This window comes from Mustela putorius, unplaced genomic scaffold (genome assembly GCF_011764305.1).
Source record: "Mustela putorius furo isolate JIRA1106 unplaced genomic scaffold, ASM1176430v1.1 tig00000929_pilon_pilon_pilon, whole genome shotgun sequence".
NCBI lineage: Eukaryota > Metazoa > Chordata > Mammalia > Carnivora > Mustelidae > Mustela > Mustela putorius.
Window position 1 is genome coordinate 4,757,830 of NW_025421520.1, and position 12,587 is coordinate 4,770,416.

At 37.2% G+C, this 12,587-nt stretch overlaps 1 protein-coding gene across 16 annotated transcripts in view; it reads left to right on the plus strand.

Annotated features, from left to right (window-relative positions):
• The window catches only part of KMT2C (lysine methyltransferase 2C), a 269,946-nt gene that overhangs the window by 67,154 nt on the left and 190,205 nt on the right, over positions 1-12,587 (plus strand). For 15 of the 16 annotated variants that reach the window (XR_006608481.1, XM_045086329.1, XM_045086334.1 and 12 more), the window contains exon 2: positions 9,089-9,177. Coding sequence is in view for 15 of the 16 variants with exons in the window: in XM_045086329.1 (XP_044942264.1) it covers positions 9,089-9,177 (89 nt within the window). In the remaining variant the exon portion in view is untranslated. Of the gene's footprint in view, positions 1-4,540; positions 4,622-9,088; positions 9,178-12,587 lie in introns of those variants that run through there. The other variant, XM_013063207.2, reaches the window with a different exon arrangement.

Genomic DNA, 12,587 nt, shown 5'->3' on the forward strand with positions numbered 1-12,587 from the left:
TTTAAACTGATAATTTCTGCTTTTTAATTTAATTTATTTTTTTTTACATCATGGTAAGTATGGTCTTTTATTCTTATCACCTATTTTGACCATCCCCCTCTATCTGCCTTCCCTCTGATAACCCTCAGTTTGCTCTCTATAATTAAGAGTCTGTTTCTAGGGGCATCCGGGTGGCTCAGTGGGTTAAAGCCTCTGCTTTCGGCTCAGGTCGTGATCCCAGGGTCCTGGGATCAAGCCCCACATCGGGCTCTCTGCTCAGTGGGGCAGAGAGCTTCCTCCTCCTCTCTCTCTGCCTGCCTCTCTGCCTACTTGTGATCTCTGTCTGTCAAATAAATGAATAAAATCTAAAAAAAAAAAAAAAAAAGAGTCTATTTCTTGGTTTTTTTTTTCCTTTGTTCACTTTTTTTTGTTTCTTAAAGTCCACATTTGAGTGAGATCATATGGGATTTGTCTTTGACTACCTTATTTTGCTTAGGCATTATACTCTCCAGCTTTATCTGTGTTTTGCAGATGCCAAGATTTCATTCCATTTTGGGGCACCTGGATGGCTCAGTGGGTTAAGCCTCTGCCTTCAGCCTCAGGTCATGATCTCAGGGTCCTGGGATCGAGCCCCACATTGAGCTCTCTGCTCAGCAGGGAGCCAAATTTCCCCTCTCTCTTTGCCTGCCTCTGTGCCTACTTGTGATCTCTTTCTCTCTCTCTCTGTCAAATAAATAAATAAAATCTTATTAAAAGATTCATTCCATTTTATGGCTGAATAATAGTCTATTGCAAATGTATACTTCATATTCTTTTTTTTTTTTTTAAAGATTTTATTTATTTATTTGACAGAGAGAACTCACAAGCAGATGGAGAGGCAGGCAGAGAGAGAGAGAGAGGGAAGCAGGCTCCCCGCCGAGCAGAGAGCCCAATGCGGGACTCGATCCCAGGACCCTGAGATCATGACCTGAGCCGAAGGCAGCGGCTTAGCCCACTGAGCCACCCAGGCGCCCCTATGCTTCATATTCTTTATCCATTCATCTATCAGTGGACACTCAGGCTGCTTTCATAGTTTGGCTATTGTAAATAATGCTACTATAAGCTTAGGGGTACATACATCCCTTTGAATTAGTGTTTTTATATTTTTGGGGTAAATACCCCGTAGTGTGATTACTGAATTACAGGGTAGTTCTATTTCTAACTTTTGTGGAAACTTTGTACTGTTTTCCACAGTGGCTGTACCAGTTTGCATTCCCACCAACAGTGCATGAGTGTTCTTTGGTCTCCATATCCTGGCCAACACCTGTTGTTTCTTCATTTTTTAATTTTAGCCATCTGACAAATGTGAGGTGATAATCTCATTGTAGTTTTTTTTTTTTTTTCTCTCATTGTAGTTTTGATTAGCTTTTCCCTCTGATGAGTGATGTCGAGCATCTTTTCATGCATCTCTTGACCACCTGGATGTCTTCAGAGAAATGTCTGTTAGTGTCTTCTGCCCATTTTAAAAATTGGATTATTTGCTTTTTGGACATCTTGACTTTTTAAGTTCTTTATATATTTTGGAAACTAATCCTTTATCTGATATGTCATTTGTACATTCAGTACATTGCCTTTTAGCTTTGTTGATTGTTGACTTCACTGGGCAGAGGTTTTTGTTTTGATGTAGTTCCAATAGTTTATTTTTGCTTTTATTTCCTTTGCTTCAGGAGACATGTCTAGAAAAATGTTGCTATGGGTGATATCAGAGAAATTACTGACTGTGCTATCTTCAAGGATTTTTATGGTTTCAGATCTCATGTTTAGGTCTTTAGATCATTTTGACTCTATTTTTGTGTATCCTGAAAGAAAGTGGTCCAGTTTCATTCTTTTGCCTGTGGATGTACAAAAATTTTTCCCAACACATTTGTTGAAGAGACTGTCTTTTTCCCATTGTATCTTCTTGCCTCTTTTGTCATAGATTGACGATATAATTGTGGGTTTATTTCTTGGTTTTCTGTTCTGTTCCATTGATCTATGTGTGTTTTTATGCCAGTATCATACTGTTTTAATTACTACTGTCTTACAATATAACATGAAATCTGGAATTGTGATACCTCCAGTTTTGTTTTTCTTTTTCAAGATTGCTCTGGCTGTTGAAGTCTTTTTGGTTCCATATAAAATTTAGAATTGTTCCAGTTCTGTGAAAAACGCTATTGGTATTTTGATAGGGATAGCATTAAATCTGAAATTGCTTTGGGTAGTATCTACATTTTAACAAGATTTTATAATTTCTGCTTTTTAATCGTACTGTTAAGCTTATTGACACTTAACAAAATTGTTGATGTGAATGCATTTAAATCTACTTGTTTTGTATTTTATTTCTTCTTTTTTTTCATTCTCTTTTATTCTTGCCCTCCTGTTTTTGGGTTAATGGAATTTTTTTTTAGCATTCTGTCCTATCTGTATTTGACTAACAAGCTGTGCATGTGTGTGTTTTCATAGAGGAGTTGCTCTCGGTTTTATGTGATACATTTTTAACTCACCTGAGTTTTACTTCAAGTAACATTTTATTGCTGCAAATGTACTGTAAAAACTGTATACCAGTATACTTTCATTTTTACCCTCCTTTGTTTTGAACTATTGTTGCCATACAGTTTAATTTTTATTTATTTTATTTATTTAAAAGATTTTTTTATTTACTTACTTGAGAGAGATAGAGAGATCGAGTGAGCACAAGCACGGGGAGAGGGAAAGAGTAGATTCTTTGCTGAGCAAGGAGCTGATGTGGAGCTTAGTCCCAGGTATCTGGGATCATGACCTGAGCTGAAGGCAGTCACTTAGCAGTCACCCAGGCACCACCTGTTGCCATACAGTTCGTTCATTCATCCATCCATCCATCTATCTATCTATCTATCTATCTATCTATAGATATACATTATCTATCTATTTATCTATCTATCTATCTATCTATCTATTATGTACCCTGGAATAAATTACAGTTTTTGCTTTAAACAGTGAGTTAACTTTTAAGGAGATTAAAAATGAGAAAAAGGTCTTTTATATTTGTTACATACTTAGCCATTACCACCAGTTTTTATTCCTTTGCATACAGATATCTCGATCCAGGCTTTTATTAATTGTAATTTTCCTTTTGTCCAAAGAATTTCCTTAACATGTCTTATAATGAAGGTTCGTTGAACAATTTGTTTGAAAAATCTTTTTCATTACTTTGTTTCTGAAGGATGCTTTGTGCTGCATGTTTAATTTAAGGTTTATGGGTTTTTTCCCTTTAATTTTTTCTCCAAGCACTTCAATTATGTTATTTCACTGTCTTCTGGCATACATAGTTTCACATGAGAAGTTTGCAGTCACTCTTTATTTTTCTTACTCTGTAAGTAATACATCTTACTTTTGGCCGCTTTTGAGGTTCTTTCATTACTCTTTCAGCAAGTTGACTATAAAGTTACTCATGTGTGTATGTGAGTGAGGTTTTGTTGTGCTGCTTGGATCTGTAGGTTTGTAATTACATAGTTTGAAAGATTTGCAGCTAGTATTTCATTTAAAAAAATATATATATATATATATATATTATATATAGTTTGTTTGTTTGCTTCCCTCCAACTCCAGTTTCACATGTTAGATTGGTTGCATTTGTCCACAGGGTTCTGTAGCTGTGTTTGTCTTTTTTCACTTTGTCTTTTATGTTGGGTAGACATTGTTTGCTAGATCTTTAATGTCAGTCATCTTTTCTTTTGCTGTTTCTGTCAGATGTTAATCAGTCAAAGTAAAAGTTTTGTTTTCTTTTTTTTGTTACCTTTGAGTTTCATGTTTAACATTTTTTACTATCTTTCATTTCTCTTTCTCATTCATTTTTCATTACATTCTTAAACATATGAGACATGTTGATAATAGCCAATTTAATGTCCATGCTTGTCCCTTCTATCATCTCTGTTGTTTTCTGGTTTTATTCCTTGAGTTTTTTTTTCCTGGTTATTACTTACATTTTCCTCATTTTCTTTATAGTTTGTAAATTTTCATTGGATGCCATACTTTGTCATTTTTTTGTTGTGAGCTAGATTTTGTTGTATTACTTTAACAAATGCTGTGTGTGTGTGTGTGTGTGTGTGTGTGTGTGTGTGTATGTTTGCCTGGTAAGTTAGTTGCGGGAAATTTTTGTTCTTTTGAGGCTTATTTGTGAACTCTTTTAGAGATGGTCTAGAAGATAAGTTATAGGCTTCATTTAGCTTACTTTTAAAGTCATGTTCTATTTTAGTCTCTACTGAATGTGATAATATAGTCAGTGAGGTCTTGGCACTCTGGTTAGAGGGAACATGGCTGATTCCTGGCTCTGGGAACTTTGGGACTTGTTTGTATTGCAGCTGTGCTGTAATAGTTCTTTCCTTGGAACTTGTTCTTGTTTAGCCTTTTGGGGTTTTCTACCACATTTACACAGATTAGTATACAGATAAAACCTTAAGGGTACCCTTATGCGGATGTCTGGATCTGTGTCTCTGTACAACTCCCTCTCCTTATGTATGCTCTCCCACAGTTTCCAGCCTCCTGAACTGATGATTTCTGTGTCTTCATTTCAGTACAGTTGCCAGAGTTCCCCTCTCTGTGCTACAGTTTGCAAATTAACTCCATGCAGAAAGCCCTTGTGATGGTACGGTTCACCTTGTTTTTTTCCTTTTGCCTGGGGATTACAGTCCTGTCCTTGCCTTTTGTTTAATGTCTAATAATGGTCGTTTCTTACATTTTATCTGGTTTTCTAGTTGTTTATGTGTGGAAGGTAATTTGAACCTCCTCTGTAGTCCCATGTGGCTTTAAATGGAAGTTTACTCTGTTTTAGGAACTCAAATTAGTTTTAATTTATAATATTAATATGGAACATTGGATTTTTGATGGAAGATTTTCTCAAATTGTTGATGGTGTTACTTTACTTCAAATTTGCTTTCAGTAGAAGGAATCAAAATTAAAATGAAGGGTTAAAAGATACAAAAGAAAAAAATTAGAAGGAAGAAAAGCCAAAGAAAGATTGAAATAAATAATTTTTGGGTTGCCATTTGTAATGAGACTTCAAAGTTCTATTAAAAACCCAAACTGGGAACATCTGAATGCAATATGAAAATGTAAAATGTGTACATCTATTTCTACTGATGTAGGTTTGACAAAGTATGACCATTATCTTTTTGCATCCAGAAAAAAATAAATTCACCATTTGATTAGTCAGAACAATCACATACCAGAAACCAGTGAGCTGCATTAAAAAGACGTGAGTGAAATACGGGAAACTTAAAAATGGCATGATATTGGTTGGTCCATTGAGCAGAAGGAAAAGAATTCTGATGGGTTGTTGAGTGTAAAAGCATGCTTTATTGGTGCCAAAACCAGGAATTAAGAAGAAGAATAAGTAAAAGAAGCAAAGTAAAAATTAAAAGTTTCTTCTTGAGGAATACAGACGACTGATACATATGTACACACTCTTTACTCCCCCTGCCTTTAAATGAGTTTGAAATAAAGCCAAAACTGCCAAAAACCCATAACTTAGCAAGGGTGAGGATATTGGAGAAAAAAAAACAAAACAAAACCGAAAACAGAGCCACAGACACTGGCTTGGAAGATTAAATGACAAAGCCAGCTAAGTCATACGTTTCCCTTCCTTTAGCAGTGAGTGTTCTTAATCATGAAGAATCATAAAAGATTAAAGGTAAATTCTAGCTCCATAATATCTCTTGAATTAATTTCTTTTTCTCTGTTTCACTGTAGCAGTCATGTTAGGAGTATTTCAAGAATTTCCAGTCTCTCTGTACATCGTCCTTATATTGGTCTATAGGTTTCTAAAAAAAAAAAAGAAAAAAGAAAAAAACCCAATTGATCCCTTTTTAAAAAAACTTTCTTTGGCCTCGTTATCTCTTTACTGCCCCTCTCACTCACTCTGTTCCAACCACAGTATATTTTTCAACACCAGAACATTGTTTTTCCAACACTCATATACTTGTAACTTTGCATTCGCCGTTCCTTCAGCTGTAGTGCTCCTTTCCCTCCTGTTTGCATGGTTTCTTTTCTCTTTTACTTCAGATCTACTGAAACGTCTCCTTACTTAAAAATAAAATAAAATTTTATTTTTATGAAGTTTATTTATTTTTTATTTTTTTAAAAGATTTTATTTATTTATTTGACAGAGATCACAAGTAGGCAGAGACACAGGCAGAGAGAGAGAGAAGAGGAAGCAGGCTCCCTGCTGAGCAGAGAGCCCGATGTGGGACTCGATCCCAGGACCCTATCCCAGAACCCTGAGATCATGACCCGAGCCGAAGGCAGCAGCTTAGCCTACTGAGACACCCAGGCGCCCCTGAAGTTTATTTTTTAAGTATCTTGTTTAAAATGGCAGTCCATCCTTCATTTTTTTAATTTGTATTTTCTTTATGTGTGTTTTGTTTACAGGAGTAACAGGTATTTCTTCTCACTAGAATGCAGTTTAGTGAAAGCAGAGATTTTGTTTAACCCTGTATCCTGTGTTTTAGCAGAGCCAGACACAGGAGGATTGATCGAGTTGTAATGATGCTTGTTACATGTGTCGTCCAAGTAATTGCTTAAAATGTTTCTGTGTGTCATCTCAGTTTCTGAGAGTGAGATGTGAAAATTTCTCATGATTGTGACTCTGAATTCCTCGTTCTGTAAATGTTTGCTTTATACAATGCGAGTAGTTCTGTTGAGTTTTCATGGTAAATTAATCTTTTTATCATTAATGACAGCCAACTTTAAGCCACTTATATTTACTGTGATAACTCATATTTTTAATCTTTTTATTTTATTTTCTATATATCACGTATTTTTTATTTTCCTTTTTGCCCGCTATTGGATTGGTCAGACTTCCCTCATCCCATACTTTCTTTCTCCTTTGCTTGCTCTAAAGTTTTCTTTTAAATTCAAACATAACTACTTAATAAATCCTAAAGGTAATTATCCTGTCCCTTTTTCCCTGAGAAATACAGTCAGCCTAGGGATCCTTTAGCCCCAGTCAGTCCATGTAGTTTCTTACTGAATTACGTCTCTTTCCCTTTTGCTCATGAAGTTTGAAGCAATGCTATTTTGGCTCTTTGATCTACTGTGTTATATTGACTAATTTCTTTTTTTTTTTCTTTTTTAAAGATTTTATTTATTTATCAGAGAGAGAGATGGGGAGAGAGCGAGCACAGGCAGACAGAATGGCAGGCAGAGGCAGAGGGAGAAGCAGGCTCCCTGCTGAGCAAGGAGCCTGATGTGGGACTCGATCCCAGGACGCTGAGATCATGACCTGAGCCAAAGGCAGCTGCTCAACCTACTGAGCCACTCAGGCGTCCCTATTGACTAATTTCTAATATTAAATTATACTTGTATGTTGATGCTATTTACTAGTATTTTACGTAGTTTTTTTTTAACATAGATTTTTTTCAGCTATAGTTTTAGACATATTTGTTAGGATTTTGGTTCAGGTGTTTTGAAGTTCTTTGGGGGTAGGGGTGACTTTCTGACAGTTTACAGTGGTTCATATATAAAACTACTTAGACTGCTTCAGCTTCAGAAAATTCTTCTGTTACATCTCCTTTTCTGGTTTTGATTAATATTTAAAAGAAAGACTTAAATTAGATTTTCTGTTGTTTAAAAAAAGCCTTTTATGTTTTTCATATTAACCCTTTATTATTTTCTGCCCTGTGTTTTCCTTTTCCTTTTTTTTTTAAAAGATTTTATTTATTTATTTGACAGAGATCACAAGCAGGCAGAGAAGGAATCAGAGAGAGGGGTGGGAAGCAGGCTCCCCGCTGAGCAGAGAGCCCAATGCAGGGGCTCGATCCCAGGACCCTGAGGTCATGACCTGAGCCAAAGGCAGAGGCTTAACCCATTGAGCCACCCAGAAAAACACAGGCCACCCCTGCCCTGTGTTTTTCTTTCTTTCTTTTTTTTTTAATTTTTATTTATTTATTTGACAGAGACCACAAGTAGGCAGAGAGGCAGGCAGAGAGAGGGGGGGGAAGCAGGCTCCCTGCTGAGCAGAGAACTGGATGTGGGGCTCATCCCAGGACCCTGAGATCATGACCTGAGCCGAAGGCAGAGGCTTTAACCACACTGAGCCACCTAGGTGCCCCTGCCCTGTGTTTTTCAACTTAACACCGAGTTTGTGTCTTTTTACATAATGAAATAATTTAAAGGTCTGAAAGTATCTGAGTACTACTGCCAATTTGTAAATTTTTAAAATATGTGATTTCCTGTTTTTTCTTATTTTATGTGTTCAAAAAGTTTTTTAAAGATTTTATTTATTTGACACAGAGAGAGAAAGCACAAGCAGGGGGAATAGCAGAGAGAGAGGGAGAAGCAGACTCTTTGCGGAGCAGGGAGCCCGGTGGGGGGCTGGATTCCAGGACCCTGGGATCATGACCCAAGCCAAAGGCAGATGCTCAACTGAATGAGCTACCAGGAGCCCCTCAAAAAATTTTTTTTTTGTTTAACTCAATTCTATCCTTAATTTCTGAAATTTCTCAAAATCTGACGGCATTAGTGTTTTTGTTTTGTTTTTTAAATTGCATTGGGTCAAAGAAGATCACTTTACCATGATTCTTACTTTACTGAAGTGAGTTTTATATAATTGCATTATATTTGTAAGATGTGTGATTAGATTATATTAAATATTTACAAAAAATTTTTTTGAGTGGTTTGCAAAGATATGCATTGCTTCAGTGTATGGAAGAGTCTTAGAAATACACTTGTCTGGGCATCCTTTCCTCGGTGTCACTAGATAAAGAGGGTATAGCCTGATGTGTGAATTTTACAGATAACCCATTAAGTGGTTAAAAACCACTACTGTAGACAGAGGGTCATCTCAAGGTCAGCTCAAAAGAGGGGCAAAGCCTAATACAAAGAATACTTAAGTTATGACGACAAAATACATTAATCTGGGCCTGTCTTCACATTTATGTATAAGGGTGGGCTGAGTTTGAGGGAAAAATAAATGTAAAATGTGATATTTACTATTTGGTATGGTAACATATAGTAAAAATTGCCTAATTTTATTTTGTATACCTTCAACTTCTTTATGTTAAATATAATTGTAATCCTTAAAATTACATTGAGCTCTGTCTTTGCTTCTCCGTAGGCCTCGTAGTAGAGGAAAAACTGCCGTGGAAGATGAGGACAGCATGGATGGGCTGGAGACGACAGAAACGGAAAATACTGTGGAAGCAGGTATCAACTTCACAGACTTTTTAAAAAAATGCACATCATAATTTGCACAACGAGCGTTTGGCTATATGCTGAGTTCTAAAATCTCCATCTGCTGAAATAGTCTGATACGCTATGACACAGTGAAGAAATTTAGTTTTCTCTTTTCCTTACAGCCCTGATTTAGTGGAAAGTATTTAATATCTGTAGGGGAATGTTTTATTAAAGCAAAATTAAAATTGGAATACATAGTAATTCCAGGCTGTTAGTATGATAACTTATAGTATATTCCTGCTTATGAACCATCTAGCATTTGTTGGAAGCTGATTATGTTAGTATGTGTGTGAGGGGAAAAATATGTTCGTTCCAGTAAAGAAAAATATTGTGAAGTGCTGCGTTAAACCAGACTAAGTGCATTCTGGTCTGTGGGACATTTAGGTGCCTTTAATAAGCTAATGTGTATTATGTATGGGCAAAAGAAAGAGGAGGTTGCCCAAACTAATTTCCCAACATTTATTAAATTAGTGATTTAAGCTGTCAAAGGGACAAGGTTTCATATTGTATTCAAACAATATCTGTGTGCGATGGGTCTCTCACGGGCAGTGTTTTTTTAACAGTTGTCGGGTAGAGTTTAGACATAAGTGAGAGGCTTTTTCTCTGAAGTTGATTGTCCTCTTCTTGGTGCTTACAGAATATCCTACAGGTTTCAGAGAAGAATTAGAAATTGCTGTATCTTGAAATACAGTTATTCATAAAATACTCTGGTTGTCATTGTGTTGCCGCTAGGTGACTAATTCTTGGAAGACCTTCAGGTGTTCTCTAGTTCTCATCCCTCTCTGCAGCAGGGTCTCGTAGGTGGAGCGGTGACTGAAGGTTGGACTGCAGAAGTCTACCTTTTGCTGTTTTGCCACGAATTTGTTACCGCATTGTTATCAACTTGAATTATGTCAATTCCCCACTAGTTATTTTTCTTCATTTCTTTTCCTTAAATTTTTTCTGTTAACTTTTTCTAGGGCAGAGATCTTCTTCTTCTTCTTCTTTTTTTTTAAGGTATTTGTTTGTTTGTTTGTTTAAGTTTTAAATGACATTTTCCAGTATAACGATACTTACACGTTGCTTTAAACCAGTGCTGCTGACTGTACCCCAGACCCTTTCTCTGCACATATCAACAGTCTTCCTGGGCATGTTCCCTCTTGCTCTGAAGATTTAGCACCTGCCTTTCTGTTTTCTTCTGAGGCCCCCATTGTGATGTTAGTAACTATTCAGGACCCAGGGCTCTTGGCTCCTTGATTCCTCAGCACTGCGATTCTCCGGACTACCTCAGCAGTCCCCTTCGGCCTGCTCGTCTTCTGGTCGCACGTGATCAGCTTGTGTCTTTGTCTCATTTGCTCTGACAGTTGCGGTTTCACATCTAGAATCTCGCATCATCTCTCCTGCACTCTGACTACTACTTCTTTTTCCAGCTCATTTCCTCCTAGTATTAGCGCCATAATAATTCTTGAACCACAGTGAGTCCTCCAATCCAGTGGTTTCAGTGACGGGGATGTTGCCTTCCTCTGCTAGTTCAGAGTCTGTCACCCACTGAGGGAGTCCCTCTTACTTACCTTTACCTTTTTGACCATCGTCCCAGTGTTTTGTTTTTAATAGAAAACCAAATTCGGCAGTGTAGCAGCTGATAATGGCTGGGGAAAATCATCACCTTGCTGACTGGTTTCATTTTAAATTTATGACCTCAAATATCAAGGGTATGATTGCTACTCTACACTCATTCTACTTTCCTGTAGACATTTTCTCTCCCATTATCACTGATGGCTCTTTGGCACCTTCTCTTCTCTGTTCAAATTTTCCACACCTCCTCCTGTTTTTCATTTTTTGGTTATTGATGATCTTACTTATTTAGTTCAGTGAAAGAAGGAAAAACCCAGAAGTAGTTAGCAGAGAAATTCTACATTCACCCACCATCCTGCTTGCAGCTCCTCCCGTAGATTTTACCTTTTCTGCTGTTGAAATGGGATGAAAAGTCTGTGGTTATCAAAGGGCAGCTCTTTGCTCGTGTCCTTGGTTTTACCTCTTCATCTCTTAGGGACTTTGCGCCTTCAGGTTTCGTGGGTTTCTTACATCATGTGTTTCCTGTCTCAGTGAATGATTTCCATTAGTATTTGAGCATTAAGTATTTTCTTTCTTTCTAGGATTTTACTGATTTATTTGACAGGGAGAAACAGCACAGCGAGAGAGGGAACACAAGCAGGGGGAGCGGGAGAGGGAGAAGCAGGCTTCCCACTGACCAGGGAGCCCGAATGCGAGGCTTGATCCCAGGACCCTGGGATCATGACCTGAGCCAAAGGCAGATGCTTAATAACTGAGTTTTCCGGGAGCCCCTCCTTTTTTCCTAGTACTTAAACAGATATGACATTGTTTCACATATTTGTTTATTGTATGCCTTCCACACGAGACTGCAGGCTTCATGAGGTTAGGGATTTGACTTGCAGGGATTGACTGCAGGCTTCATGAGGTTAGGGATTTGCTTTGACTTTGGATTTATTCCCAGCGTCTAGAATAATTCCAGACATATAGTAGGCTTCAGTTCACTAACTGAGGAAGTATTACATTCTTATAGTTTCTTTTCTGTATTTTCTAAGCTACTGCTATTCTTGGAACATCACCACAAAACTAGAGTTCTGACACTTAATTTTTCCTTATGTTATGAGTACTAATCCCCACAAATGGAGACTCTTCTCATACTCTCTCTTACGAGGTATCAAGGCAAATAAAGTTTACTGAAAGGCTTTAACAGGAGCAGGATTTTTTTCTTATTCTGGCCTTTTATACTAAAATTAAATAAAATCACCTGAGTTAGTCTTTGCTCTTTGTCCATTTGTTTTGGTGAACATGTAGGACAAGGAGAATAGTCCAGAAAAGAACAGAGAATAGTTGTTAAGACTCCTAAGCTGCGGGGACGCTCGGCGGGCTCTGTCACAGGAGCGCGAGACTCCTGGTCTCGGGGCTGTGCGTTCAAGTGCACACTGGGTGTAGAGATTACTTCAATAAATAAAACTTAAAAAAAAAAATCTATTAAGCTACAAGTAAACCCAGGCAAAGAGAAGAAGAGTTCCATACGTTTCTAGTCAGTTTAGAAGCACATTGAGTTGGCTGCGAGGTTTTAATGTACACGTCTCAAGGCCAAGGTTTGTTGGAAGGTCTTCTATATCTGTAAATATTATGTGTTGATACATTTGTTTAATGATTTATAGTAATGTAAGAATGTTTATTGTAATGAGTATAGGGGGCGTGTGTGTGTGTGTGTGTCGGGGACTAAGTGGTGGGAGCGAGTATCCTGTAAGTGGCCACTGGGAAAATCACAAGAAATTTCACAGATCAGTTTTTTTTTTTAAATTTAAATTCACTTAATTGATATACAATGTAGTATTAGTTTC